Here is a 15,101-nt window from a genome sequence, read left to right on the forward strand (position 1 = left end):
GGGAATTAAATTCCCTGTCATTTACAGTTTCTTCCTCTAGTATTTCATCACTGTTATTTGCCTCCTGCAACTACTTCCAACTTTCAAATAACATACCTCAACGTATGAATTAAACACATCATCGGCACGAAGACCACTCTGAAAACAGAAACAGTCTTCAAGTTTTCCTAATTTCAAGAAAGTAAAATTTTCACAGTACTCATTCCAAGCATTTTAGGTACGACTATTTGCCCACGGTGGCAGAAGCATGAATGGAAAGAATCCCTACTGAACCGACATGAAGTCTTGGAGGTGACAGCAGCCGCCATTTCACCAGAGCAGGAAATCCTAAGGGCCCGAGGACGCGGAAACAGAAGCAGGCGAGAAGCGCCCGGACAGGAGGGCGCGCGGCGCCGCAGCGGAAGGCGAGCGCGTGTCCTCCCAGCGCAGCTCGCTCCTCCGGAGAAGGAGCCCCTGCCGCCCCGGCGCTTCGCTGCAGTCGCGGCCTCGTGTTCAACTCAGTCAAACTAACTCGGATGACACAGACACGCTCGGCAAAGCCCGGTTAAGTGACGATGCAAGACTGCTAGAGAAACAAACATTTTTACACCAGGCACAAATAAAGTACTTTATCAAACATATCTCATTTTTCCAAATAAAAATGGCACCCAGCTAGTGTACATGAAGTGCGTCAGTGAACAATCTTGACGTTAACGGTAAAGTGGTTGAAATACAGCTTAACAGCTTGTCCTCTGGAGTTGCCCCTTCATCCATGAACCGTTCACATCTACTTACTGGACCAGAGTTCAGCAGGTGTCACAAAAACAGCCTTCACCCCAGGTGACGCCCTTCTCCTCTACCCCCACAGACCACTTACAACGTCCTGAGAAAAGGCCAAAAGTCACAGGGAAACATCAGCTGTCCTGAGGGTGTCCCAAAGGCCTTTGGGAATAGTCAATTTCACTTCTTCACGTGAAGGTTTTTAGGAACTAATTCTTAAACAGCTTCTACCAGCTAGAAAGTATAAGAGAACATTCTATACTCCTTTCTCCTGGTGGTTCCCCAGGGACTAGAAAATGGAGCTCCATTTACGTAAGAACAGGCTGCTGACAGCTTCCCCACCTCACACATTCACCCGGAGGGAAAGAGGCTGCAGGCTGGGCAGACCATGAAAATGGCCTGGCCTTGAACACATACCTGAATAATACTATTTAAAAATCATTCTATTAACAAAGGCACCATTAAGTGTTCAAACTGAACAATATTCTACCCAATAAAATTTAAGGATAAACTCGGGTGATTACCAAGCACTTATTGTAAGAGAACATGACAAACTGACTACAGTCCATTCTGAGCCAGTGGCTGTCAGCCCCGGGCCCACGCACCCACCCCAGCAAACACACGCCAGGCTCCACACACCCCACTTCACAGTGATGTGCAGGACGACAAAGCCCCTTCCAGGTCAGGTCCCCCCTTTCTCTCCCGGTTGAGAATCACTGCTTTAAATAATAAATCACTAGAGTTTGGGAGGAAAGTCTATTTTTGATTGATTAGAACTAACCTTGAACCAAAATAACTGATAAAAAAAATAAAACAAAAAGTTTATGATAAGGATCAATAAAAGTAAGTTCAAAATAGCTAGAGAGGCAAAGCGATCTACAGTACAAAGCATGAAACCAGCCTAACAATCTCACTGCCAAGTCTAAGACACTGCACTTGTAAGCCCGAGGTTCTCTGAACAGAAGCACATCCAAGTCAGGCTTTCCCAGCTCCTCACTGCTGTCCTGAACAGGCCTCTTCCAGACTGCCCCCTGAGCCCTCTCATCCGCCCACCTGCACGGCAGCACAATCTTCTACCGCGCCACACACAGGGGTCGCGCCCTCAAGAACGTGCCTTCTACATGCAAGTCCTCGTTTTTGTGTTTGGAGAACACAGTGATTTTAGACCTGGTACAGCCCAGCCAGTGTCACAGGACCCATGCTGTATTCAAATTATTTTACCCACCACATGAAGACAAAGAGCCAGGCCCAAAAGGCCACCAGCAAAGAATGAACAGGTGCCCGGGTGGTTAGAACATCCCCCGAACCACTCTCCATGTACCAGTTAATTCTGAAGGAATAAACCATGACTTTTACGATTGGTCTCGCATGTGTAAAGGCTCACAGTTCCAAGAGTTTAAGAGATTATGGCAAAAGGGAACATCTGCAGACCCTCCTATCAGGAGAGGATGCTGTTCTATGCAAGCTGCCCATTTACAGACTCTTGTTTGTTTAAATATGGACGCCCGGAGAAGCTTAGTGACGGGTGAGCTTTCGGGCCCCCTCTGCCCTGACTTACCTTACTGTGTGTGAAGGGGGGTGCCGTGTACAAGGTGGGGTGAATAAGAGGGCGTGGCAGGTGTGGGACGGCGTGCAAGGGCACGTGTCCGTGGATGTGCGGGTAAAGATGCAGAGCAGGGTGTGTGGGCTTCTCGGGGCTCAGGAACTGGTGGCCAGGAGGGAGGGCCCCCGCAGTCATGGCTGATGCCGTCAATCCAGACGCTTCTTGTTTACAAACGTGACATTCACAAGTGTTTGGAGCTGGTTCAGCCTAAAAGGAAAGGAAAAAAGTACTTAATAACTTAGTATTTAGTATTTAGGGAAAAAAGAATGGTATGGACTGAATTAGAGTCAGTCACACAGCAAATACAAAGACAGCAGGGCCCGTCCTGACACCCCAGGTTGAGCGGGCCCCTCCTTGCGAGGTAAACGAGGGCCCCCAGGAGTGGACTGAAGAGACCTGAAAAGAGAGGGGGTGCGCACCTCAGCCCCGCTGGGCATCGGCCGAGGCAGCAGCCACGCCTGCCTGCATCCGCGCCTGTCTGAGCAGGGGCAAGGGGACCGGCCAGATGGCAGAGTGGAGAGGGGGAGCTGGGACCAAGGACAACAAGACCACCGGTGCCACGCTCCGCTGGGCTCACACTGCTTAACGGATGGTTACATAGAGATTCTTCAAAATGCACCAGAGATGGGACTTCCGGCTAAGGTGGAATGAAGCAGTCGGTGACTCCTCTCCCTCAAAACAAGTGTAAAACTGAACACAACTGTCAAAGGCAATCGTTTTGAGGCTCTGGAAATCAACCAAAGGAAAAAAACAAATTGAGAAGCGTTTATTCATGCAAATCTGCTAGAACTTTAGGTAAGAACAGAAGGAGTCTAGCCTTCTGGCCTGGGGCTCTTCCTTTTCCCAACTCCCCACACCCCTTAAAAAACTAAACTCAAAAACACAATTAAAGAATCAATAACAGAATTAAAGGAGACACTAAAAATTTTGTTTGATACAAAAAAGGAAGTAAAGGAGGGACAGAGGAACAAAAAACATGGGACATACAGAAATAACCAGCAAAAAGGCAGATGTAAGTATCACCAATCATTACACTAAATGTAAATGAAGGATTCCAAACAACAGGCAGAGACTGATGGGCAGGATAACGATGTAAGACCCAACTAAAAGATGGGAAGGCAATTTTTAGATTCAAAGACAGAGAGAGGCTGAAATTAAAAGGGTGAAAAAACATACAACATGTGTTCAATAACCCTAAGACAGCTGGAGTGACTATGTTAGTGTTAGATAAAAGTCTTTAAGAAATATTAGAAAAGAAATACTTCATAATGACAAAAGGGCCACTAAATTAGGGAGACAATACATGGAGACACATTCAACAACACTGTCCCAAAATGTATGAATCAAAAACTGGCAGATTTGAAAGAGGAATAATCCAACAGTTATACTTGAAGACATCAATGTCTCCCTGAGTAATCTGTAGAACTAGACAGAAAAATCAGTAAGGATGTAGGGACTTGAATAATGCGGACAATCAGTGTGACCAAACTTTCACCTATAGGACACTCCGCCCAAGTAGGGCAGAACACAAATTATTTTCATTTTCAAGTGCACGTGGAACACAATCTAGGATAGACCATATATGTTAGGCCATAAAACAAGTCTTCAGATTTAGATTCAACAAGCTAGAAAAAGATAATAAACCCAACCCAAAGAACATAGAAAGAAATAATGGAGATCAGAAGAGTAATCAATGAAATAGAAAAGAGGAAAACAGAAAATTAACAAAACCAAAAACTGGTTATTTACAAAAATTTATAAGCCTACAACCAGACTGACTGAAGGGGTTAAAAAAAGTAAACAAAATTACCAAAATCAGGAATTAACATCACTACACTACAGACTCCACAGAATTAAAAGAGAATCTAATACAGCCTCATTCCATCAAACCAGACAACTTAGATGAGGAAGGTAAATTTCTAAAAAGATGAAGTATTAACTCAACCAACCCAAGAAGAAACAGAAAATCCAAATGGACCTGTAACGAGTCAGCGAAACTCACATGAGTTATTGCAAATTTTCCCACAAAAAAGACCAGGCCCTTGGAATTTCCCTGGTGGCCTCTGTCAGATATTTAAGAAATCTCAACCTCAAGACAAATTCCTTCAGAAAACACAAGCAGAACAAACACCTCCCAACTCATTCTATGAGGCCAGTATTTCCCTGATACTAGAGCCAGACGAAGACCCCGTAAGGACAGACTATAGACAAGTATCTTTTATCAACACAGATGCAAAAATCTTCACAAACCAATCAACCGACATTAAAAAAAGAAAAAGAAAAAAAAAAAAAAAGGATTATATGCCATGACCAAGTGGGAGTTATCCTAGGAACACAAGGTTGGTTTAATACCAAAAAGGTCACTTGATGAGATATACTAGAGTAACAGAATAAGGACAAAAACCACAGGGAGTTCTCAACAGATGCAGAAAAGGGACCTGAAAACCCGAATTCATGATAAACCCTCAGGAATCTGGGCGCAGAACAGAATTCAGTCACTTGACAAGGACACACATGCAGCCCAGCCTAGCATCTGCTCACTGTCAGAGACTGAGTGCTTCCCCCAAGACTGGGAATAAGCAAAGATGTCTGCTCACACCACTTCTATTCAATACTGTGCCGAAGGTTCGAGCTAGCTCAGCAAGGCAGGAGTGAGAAACCAAAAGCGTCCAGGTAGGAAAGCAAGAAGGAGACTGTTTATTCACAGACAAAACGACCCTGCAAAATCTGAAGGAAGGGAACAAACACAAAACATCTCAACCCCTCAAAAGCAACAAGTTTATTAGCAAAGCTGGAGAATTTAAGATCAATTTATAAGAATCCACTGTATTTCTGTATATTACCAACAATCGATTGAAAATTGAAATTAGAAAATACCATTCACTACAGAATCAAAAAACACCTAATATTTAAGAATGAATTTAAGAACTATGCTCAAGAACCACAGACAAGAAGATCTTTAAAACTGCTGAAAGAAATTAAAGGTAATTTAAATAAATGGAAAGAAACAGCACAGACTGTTCCACAGGCTGACAGATTCAACTTTCTCAAGATTATATTTTCCCCAAATTGATCCTTATCATCCCACAAATAAAAGATTAGGCCCAGAGGATTTTGCTGGTGAATTCTACCAAATATTCAAGAATTCAGCACAATCTCTACCAAAACCCAAGCAGGCCTCTTTGTAGAAGGTAGTAAGTTAATCCTAAAACATACAAGGAAATGCAAAGGAACAGCCTAAAAATTCTGAAGATGGCCCACCCAGCTGGAGGGCAGATGCCACCTGATTTCCAAACTTATTATAAAGGAGCAGTCAAGTACAGTATGGGTTTATACTCTAAGGATATAGAGATCAAATGAACAGAATACTCAATGTAGATATTAACTCTTCCATTTATAGTCAATTACTTTTCAACCAATGACCAATGCAGTTCAACAGGGGAAAGGATGGTCTTTTCAACAAATGGTATTGGGACAACTGGATATCCAAACATGCAAAGAGATGAATTTGGACCCTAAGCTCAGATCATAAGCAAAACCAGCTCAAACGAATCACAGACCTAAGTAAAAGCTAAAATGATGTCTCTTCTAGAAGAAAACAGTTCTGCATTAAGCAAAAATTTCTTGGGTATGACATCAAAAGCATGATCCATAAAAGAAAAAACTGACAAACTGGAGTGCATCAAAGCTAAGAACTGCTGCTTTTCAAGTACCATAAAAAAAGAACAGACATGCCACAAGACCAAGAGAAAGTACTCGCAGATCACACAGTTGATACAGGGCTTGTGCCAGCACATACAGAACTCTCATGACTCCAGCACAAGGCAGAAAAGGAAACGATCGCAAGGAGCCCTCCAACAGACGACAGAACGCTCAGCTCTGCCCAGAAAAATGCAACCTGAAAGCCCACAGGGTTATCGTTTTTTACCTGCCAGACAGGCAAGAGTTCAGAACTACGGTGTCACTCTCTTCCAGGGGGTGGGGGAGGCCACCACGCGCTAGCCCAGTAAAGCCACTGCTGTGACCAATCCTAGGGGTGGAACTGCCCGTGTAGAAAATGTCAGATGTACACAGCTACTCACTGGAGCGTTTACGGTGGGAAAACAAAGGGAAGCAGGTGGACTAGAGAGAAAAACGAAATGGAACAATGTCCGTCCACAGACAGAGCACGGGGAGGCCAGCAGAGGGGCGTGAAGAAGCGCCTTGCAGGCAGCCGGCCGGGAGGCGCCGCCGGGTGAGGGGCAGAGCGGGCTGTGCTCCGGTGCAGGCCTCTTCAGAAGGAAGCGGAGGGATGCTGGCATTTGCACAAACACCGGAAGGACACACAGTGCATCACTAAGGCCAGTTTGGGTCTCCACTGGGACTGGGGTGGGAAGGTGCTGGGCCGGGAGACGAGGAAGGAGGTGGAGCCAGATCTCTCAATGGAGCACCTTCCAGCACCCTCGACTGGAGACTTCACTGCCTAGTAAAGTGCTGCAAATGGCCGTGACCTTCCTTTGTGTTTCCTTTCATTTGAAAACTGCTTGAGCATCTGTTATAAAACTGAGTCTCTAAGAAAAAATAATAGTCTGGTAAGGTACCCTCACCTCTGGTTAACAGAAAAACAAATCTCTACCAGGAAAAAAGCTCCCTTACAACACCAATGTTTTCTGAAGCTTTAACACTCCACAATTTTATTTTATTTAAAAGCCCTCCCCTTGCTTCTACAAAGACTCCCCAACACCTAAATCCCTGGAGCTACTCGGGGTGCGGCAAATCAAGACAACGCTGACTGCAGATTCAAGCAAGACACACAAGACTAACAGGAGGGTACGAGTCACACTGGTTTAGCTCCTAAGTGCACCTTGATCCTCTCCAGTCCTCATCTCCAGAAGTTACTTGAAATGACATAATTTTGAGTTCAGTAATGGTCATGTTTAGAGAAACCAGACACAGAGAAAGAGACCCTTGGCAAAACGGAGTTCAAAGAAATAAGACCATACCTGCTGGGCGGGGTAAGATGGGGGTGGACTGTCCACTTTACTTTCCTCTTTCCCGGGGTTCCCGTTTCCTGGGGCCGTGTCCTCCTTCGGGGCTCCTGGCGGCTCCCCACTGCTCTCGCCGGCCGCCTCTTCATCGTCAGCTTCTGAAGAGCTACTGCTGGTACTGCTTACCTGAGGGGACTTTAAAGACACCCTTTGTCATTCACACTTTTCAGAGCAGAAGGATACAGAAAACTGAAACCCCGGACCACCATTTTATGCCACTATCGCCACTGTGAAGAGGCCACGCCCGTACCTCCTCTTTCAGCGCCAGGTTTTCCCCGCCACCGTTCAATTCGCTGTGGATTCCATTCATGCTGGCCACCACCTCCGTGTCGTCATAGTTACTCAACGGATAGATGTCAGCAAACTTAGCGGACAACGGGGCGACATCTTCATCGTCACTACAACTGAGACAGCAGAGACAGTCCCTGTGAGGCCGCTCACCCGTGGGGACAGCTAGTGAACTCCCTCAGCTGACGCTGCTCTCAAAGGAGAATTACACAGAGAAGCACTCACGGTCTTAACACCTCTTATAACCTGAACACGAGTGAAAAATGCCCGCAAGATCACCACTTGTGCTGTTTGGAAGAATGGAAAAAGAAACTCCAAAAGTAGAAATATTAAGGAAATGACAAAATTTAATCAGATTAATTGATATTACACTTCCATTCAACTTGAAGTGCTTGATGTACAGCTGTTCTCTCTGCCATTTCTAAAAAGACACAATCTTTGATTAAAATGGAAGGGGTATGGAGAACAACCTTAGGTCTTCAGCGTTTTGGTAGCTACCACAATTTCAGCCACAGCCAGCTGAACAAAGCACTAAAGGCACTTAGGTGACAAAACACTAAAAGCTCAAAAGTCGGTCATGACCTTAACCAGGCACCAATTTTAGCAAAGCATGTAAGTGGTGGGCAAATGGAACTACACACCAACGGAAAGTAGAAAGACTGCCCTGCCATGGCCCAAGGAAGCCACGTACAATGTATGGATTTCTGGCACATGGGAAGAGCTGGCACAGATTCCTGGCTTAGTGCACACAGTTCAAAGCACAAACGGACGCCCCACGCTCTGCATAAACATGCCTCCAAGTCTGCCTGGAGCCTTGACAAATAATGGCCCCCTAGAAGGAGAATCTTAAGATTTGGAGCTCTTTTGGCTTTACGGAAGAGTGTCCCGAATCTCCAAACTCAGGTGTCTTCTCCGTTTCTAGGAAAACAAGTCTACATGCTACGAAGCATGTAGGAAGCAGGAGGGCGCTCGCCAGGCCAGGGCTGCTTGGGCCTCCTGGGGTGTCACCATCACCATGATTCAGAGGAGGAAACCGAGGTGCAGGAAGGATGTAACTAGGCCACGTGCTTGATGTGAAGGCAGGCCTCAACATCCCAGAGCCCACAAGATCCACGGCCCAGCGCCCACGACTGCCTAACTCTACTTAACCAAGTCGGCACCGAGAAAGAGAGAACGCAGACCAGAGGCCGCCCGGGAGGTCCTCAGGTCACGGCAGTTCATACTCAGAAAACACAGACCGCGAGGTGCCAAGGCCCAGCGTAAGCTTCCATTTGACTACATCTGCTCAGTGTTAATACACTCCTGTGAAAAGCACTAGTGGCAGCTGTGAAGCTCTCAACACCCCTGCACAGGCTCCAGAGAGCCCTGAGAGCAGTCTGAGCTCAATGCAAAGAGCTGTGGGGTCAGACTAACCCCTGGAACTACTCTGAGTGTGAGACCAAATCGACACTGAGAACTGAAAGACTCGAAAGGAAAGCGTCAGAGTTACCACGCAAAACGGATGGAAGCGGCCGGCACCTGAGAACCGTGGAGCAGCCCAAGGTCGGGGAACAGCAGGTGGGCCAGTCGCATCCACAGGGCCCTACGACGTGCAGGCTGAAAACCCAGGTTTCCCTACACAAGACATTCCTCGGCGTGCGGCCACCCAGAAGGCAGGGCTGAGACCCTCAACAAACCACAGGGTCACAAAGACACGGACATGCCACACAGCATGAACGTGTGGCAGCTGCATGGCCACCTCGCACACACGGTGTCCTGCTGGGGATGCAGGACGTGGAAAACAGGACCTGTCCATCGCTTGCTACAGTGACCACCTGAGGGCTTAGCAAGACGCGGAACGGGTGTGGATGTGGGAGGGACGATGAAGTGGGATGAGCTCGGGCTGACCGCCTGCAGCTACGAGGACGAGGGAGACGGGACGAGGAGACACTGCTCTGAACACCACTTTCCTGGCTGGCATTTGTTAATTCACCTTCTTTTTGGCAGGTAATGAAACAGCATCAAGTTTGGGTTTACTGACTTCATGTTTTAAAAGTTGCTTAAAAAAACAAGGGTCCTTTCTCTTGAGAAGCACTACAGTGGTACACGCATGTCCACAGACACCCCCGTCGAGGTGTCTCATCAGTGGGTTCCGTGAATTTCTGAAACCTGGGCACAAAGTCGGGACTTACAAAGTCGGTGCCGAGCCGTTGTCTGTGAGGATGAGTCTGGGGTGCTGCTGGGCTGCAAGGGGAGAGCTGGAGCCTGACCCTGAGCTTGCCGACGACGCGCTCGGTGGGCGCATCTCAGAGAGACGGTCGGGGGCAGAGTCCACCTGGAGTGGCAGCTGGTGAATGTGGATGTCGCCAGGGACGGGGGGATCCACGATGCCACAAGTGAGGATGTGTGACAGGCTGCAGTCATCACAAGCACACCTGATCAGGAATTGAGGACAGTTACCGAGACAGCCAACAGGGAGGGTCCGCGCCGGGCCTCCGCTGGCCAGGAAGGCCCTGCAGGCCCGCTGCGCACACACCCAGGCTCACCTCCTCCTGTAGCTGCAGTTGGGGCAGTCGGGCATGCTCAGCCGCGACGACAGCACGTGCCTCACAGTGTCCGTGAAGCTGTTCTCACCAGGGGCGGCTTTTTTGTTCGCTAACTGGAGGAGATCGGGAAACAACAGGTTAACTTTGCGGGACCCATCCTCCATGACGAGGTTCTTAGATCTCGGCAGCTGTGGCAGCGTGTTGGGCTCACTAGCTTCCTGAAGTGGGACAGGGCCAGGACAAGAGGGCAGCAGCCGTGGGGCTGAGAAGGGTCCTGACACAGGCCAGGGACCGGTGACCCCTAACAGATTCCTCACCAGCTAACGCACTGACACCCCCCGCAGCAGACGCCCAGCCTTCACCCTGAAACTGCTGCACACCTGGTACTCGCTAGGTCCCAGGAGCGCACAGGCAATCACTGCCCTTGAGGACATGAGATTCTGGAAGAGGAGGCAGGTAGAAAACCAAGGTTTTTGGGGAAACAAGGCATGGGCGGCACCCTGGCAGAGATCAGCTCTGGGTGCTGGAGAGGCAAGAAAGCAGCTCGGCGTGCCAGGCCTCAGCAAGGCCCAGGGGGCTGGTACTCTGTCAGAGGCAAGGAGCACGTCCAGGCCAGCGAACAGCATGGGCTTGGCATCCCCTTTAAAAGACCCTTGGTGGTCTATCCACCCGGGACTAAGCAGGAGTGGGTCTGGGGAAGGAGCAGCCTGGGCACACAGAGCCACAGCGTCCAGCACCCACCAGGCCAATGGTGTGGACAGGGCACACGGAAGTCTGGACAATCAGCACACGACGCAGCACAGGTGGAAAGGAATGCGGTGCAAGGGAGGCGAGTGGAGGGGATGGAGGGCTGGGAACGGGAGCCCCAAGGAAGCGGCACCTCAACTTCCAGTGGAGCAGGCGAGCCTCTGGACCAGCTCTGGCAGTGGGTCGGTGCTGGCTGGGAGAGCCATGTCTCAGGACAGAGGCACTGACATCTTGGGAAGGCCGAGGGAGCGGAGCCGGCAAGGGGACCAATCAGGAGAGAAGCCGGCACATGCCCAGGAATCCAGGGAAGCGAGTTCCCCAGGGAGGTCAGGTGCCCGGAGGCCAGCACACAAGGCAGAGGGGAACAGGGCTGCTGGAGGAAGGGCGAGCAGGGCCCCCAGCACAGAGGGGCGGGCCCAGTCCAGCCCTGTGACTTCACTGCGTGTCACCCCACGAGGGTGACCTGCAGACGACACCACCCGCCTGGAAGGAGACCGTGGGGACTTGGGGGTGGCTGTGGGCCGAGTGGGTCACTCCATAAACAGGGGTGTGCCTTAAGGAATACAGAAGACAAGGAAGGCGACAGGAGACACGTTTAGAAACAGTCTTACAGGCAGAAGTGCGATGCGGTGTTGAAATGCTGGTCTCTAATCTAGAGCCACTCACTCCTCTGTGACCTGCCTCCACCCCTCCGAACGGCCCCCAGCCTTACCTGATCTTCCACGAATCGCCTCTGTTTAAAAAGCTCCCAGTCTTCCGTTAGCACGCGCTGTTTGGTTTTCAGTGTCATCTAATTAACAGGGGACGTAAAAAACAAAAACCCTTAGTACCAGCAAGAGCCACCCGGGACATTTTCAAGACGTTTAAAAATGACACACAAGCAGCATCTGCAGACAGGAGAAGCTGCGGCGCCGGGCACGCTCACCACGGCCGTCTTGGCGGCGTGCCTGCCTCGCTCAGAGCCATCGCAGACACGTGTCTTCCTCAGGTGAGAGCCCCGAGACCGGCTCACGCTGAACAGACAAACTGAGGTGTCAGAGAGGGGCCTGTCACCGCGGCGAGTGGAGCGGATGGGCCTGCACGACAAGGGCTCGGGCAGGAGGAAGACCGGTTCGCCCTTCACAGAAGGCCCCGAGAGGAGGCAACCCCAGAGACAGGGCGCAAGAAGCTCCAGAGCTCAACGGTGTGACAACAACGTGAGCAGACTCAGCACAGCTGAGCTGCAGGCTTAGAGACGGTTAGGACAGCCAACACTGAGCGGTGCAGATTTGACAAAAGGTTTTAAGAACTGAAGGGAATAGGGAATTAAAAATGGGTTCAAGGGACTGCCTTACTTGAGGGGGATGTCTAAGAAATGAGTCATCTTGCTGTTTGTGTAAATGCATTCTCTTTTTGGTATACGTCCATTGTACTGAAGTACAGTCACTTTACAACGCGGTGTCAGTCTCTGGTGCACAGTGCAGTGCTTCAGTCACACGTGAATATACATACATTCGTTTTCATTCTTTTTCACTGTAACTTATTGAGTATAGTTCCCTGTGCTACACAGTATAAACCTGTTTATCTATTTTATATATATTAGTATCTGCAAATCTCCAACTCCCAATTTATCCCTTCCCGCCCTCTTCCCCTCCTGGTAACCATGAGTTTTTTTCTATGTCTGTGAGTCTGTTTCTGTTTTTGCAAATGAGTTCATTTGTCTTTGAGATTCCACACATAAGTGATATCATATGGTATTTTTCTTTCTGTTTCTGGCTTACTTCACTTAGAATGACAGTCTCTAGGTCCACCCATGTGGCTGCAAATGGAGTGATTTTATCCTTTTTTATGGTGGAGTAGTGTTCCATTGTGTGTATATACACACCACAGCTTCTCTATCCAGTCGTCTCTCAGTGGACGTTTAGGTTGCTTCCATGTACACAGTGCTGCTGTGAACACTGGGGTGCATGTATCTTTCTGAAAAATGTATTCTTATAATTATTAAAAACCTAAGAGTAACCACTAAAAGGATAAAAATAGGATATATATCTTCCAAATTATCAGAAGGAAAAAAAGGGAGGGGGCATACATCCAGCCCTACAGGCGGGAAATACTACCAAAAGGGGGCCGCCTTCCGGCCCCGGAGGGGACGCTGCCTGCTTCCTGCATCACCTGACGAAGTCAACTAGATCTTCAAATTTTAACATTACCAATAAACCCTCTGAAATAAAACAAGAGTAATTTAACAAAATGAAATTCATGCACTTAATTTTTTTAATAGTTCAAAGTATTAGAGACAAAATCTAAGTTGAAATTACAGTCCGTTTAAAAAATCGAATTTTGGATGTGTCCAAGATAGAAAAGAAAATGTATACTTTAGAGGTGTTTATGAGAGAACAAAACAGAACAAAAAAAGACTGAAAAGTATATGTTCAATGTAAGAAGCCCAAACGAAACAAGAAATCAACTAATAAGAAATTAAGGGCAAAGACTGAAATTATTGGGGAAACAAAGAAGTAAATGTCAATAAATCTGGAAGTTGATTCTCTGAACTTCTTCCTTCCCGGGCCGAACCACAAAAAGAGCAGGAATGAGAAAGGACACGAACACACACGAAAGAGATTTTTTTAAACCACAAGGAATACATGTGTGCAGCTTATGCTTTTCACGTCTGAAGAAGGGCTGCCAACAAGCGGCTCACAGAGACTCTGCTGCCTGCACAATGTGCTCCAGGAGCTGGGCCGACAGCAGAAGGCTCCTGACGTCACGCCTAACAATCCAGACTTGGGCTCCTCTGGACAAGTCAGCACTGAGACCAGGGCGCACTGCCAGCCTCCTTCTGGGAGACAGTTCGCTCTCTAAGTGTGAAGTCAGATGCGGGGCTTCTCCCGCAGCCATCACTTTGCCCATTTTCATCAGCTCCCCTGTAAGCACAAGCTTGTACCCGCCTTTATCTAAATGATGTGGATCATTTCCCAGGCAAATGTCAATTTGAAAAACTCACTCAATAGTAGAAAACCCGAAACAGGCTAATAAATGCAATGCAAGCTGAAAAGGCAGTCAAAGACACACAGTCCTTGCCCCTCCTCCTCCACTCAAATGTGCATCAGGCCCAAAAGTCCGACAGTGCGTTCTGTCAGGGCCTTCACAGAACAGGAGATGCGAGCTACTCCTGAAAGCTGAAAAACATGGAAAGCTTCTCAATTCATTCTATGAGACTAGGATAACCTTTATACAAAACAGACAATACCTTAGAGGTGAAAACTCACTATACCTCAGAATACAGATATAAAAATCCTAAGTAAAATACCAGCTGACTGAATCCAACAACGGCTTGAAGGATAATGCATCACAATCTAGTAGGGTTTAATTCCAGGGAACGCAAGGGTGTCTCAAAATTAGGAAGCCTAATCTAATTCACGAAGAAATACAGGAGGAAGAAACCATACAAATTCAATGTCTAATCCTGGTTTTTTTTAAAAAAAACAAAAACAATAACCTTTTAATAAGCTATTAAAAAGGGGGAAATTTATTTAATTTGCTAAAAAGTATCAAAAATTTGTCTGGTAAGCATCAGACTTGATGTGAAACGTCCGAAGCACCCCAGAGCAGCCAGGAGCTGAACAAGGGTGCTGCCAGCAACACCCTTGACGGAGCTTTGAGGACTCTAGCTAACGCAAAAACCCCAGACAGACAGACGACACAAAGGTCAAGTGCTGGAGAGGATAAAGCAAAACTACTATTATTCGTAGAAGATTATCATAGCAATCAATTCCAAAACTGTTAAGAGTTAATAAGGGAGTTTGGTGAGACGACTGGACACGAAGTAAAACTCAGCCTCCCTACATACACCAGCAATAGCTCTTTAGAAGATTTATTCTGTTGGGGGGAGGGTATAGCTCAATGGTAGAGCACATGCTTAGCTTGCACACAGTCCTGGGTTCAGTCCCCAGTGCCTCCCCTCAAAATAAATAAATAAATCGAATTACCTCTCCCCCCTCAAAAAAAGAAACTTCATTCTGTCATTTAAGAGGCCACTCGTAACAGCCCATAAAACTATAAAACACCTCCGTATAAGCTCAGTAAGAAATGTACAAACCATAAAACCATAATCTAGGATAAAGGGACAACCTCAAACAGAGACATATGCCACAGGTTTGTATGGGAAGATTC

At 47.6% G+C, this 15,101-nt stretch overlaps 1 protein-coding gene across 8 annotated transcripts in view; it reads right to left on the reverse strand.

The window, feature by feature from the left end:
* The window catches only part of FAM193A (family with sequence similarity 193 member A), a 138,348-nt gene that overhangs the window by 30,353 nt on the left and 92,894 nt on the right, over positions 1 to 15,101 (reverse strand). For all 8 annotated transcript variants that reach the window (XR_835607.3, XM_074351670.1, XM_074351666.1 and 5 more), the window contains 6 exons: positions 11,662 to 11,739; positions 10,203 to 10,315; positions 9,849 to 10,091; positions 7,640 to 7,793; positions 7,345 to 7,524; positions 2,318 to 2,569 (listed from right to left, as the gene is read on the reverse strand). Coding sequence is in view for 7 of the 8 variants with exons in the window: in XM_074351670.1 (XP_074207771.1) it covers positions 2,318 to 2,569; positions 7,345 to 7,524; positions 7,640 to 7,793; positions 9,849 to 10,091; positions 10,203 to 10,315; positions 11,662 to 11,739 (1,020 nt within the window). In the remaining variant the exon portion in view is untranslated. The remainder of the gene's footprint in view (positions 1 to 2,317; positions 2,570 to 7,344; positions 7,525 to 7,639; positions 7,794 to 9,848; positions 10,092 to 10,202; positions 10,316 to 11,661; positions 11,740 to 15,101) is intronic.

Source organism: Camelus bactrianus, chromosome 2 (genome assembly GCF_048773025.1).
Source record: "Camelus bactrianus isolate YW-2024 breed Bactrian camel chromosome 2, ASM4877302v1, whole genome shotgun sequence".
NCBI lineage: Eukaryota > Metazoa > Chordata > Mammalia > Artiodactyla > Camelidae > Camelus > Camelus bactrianus.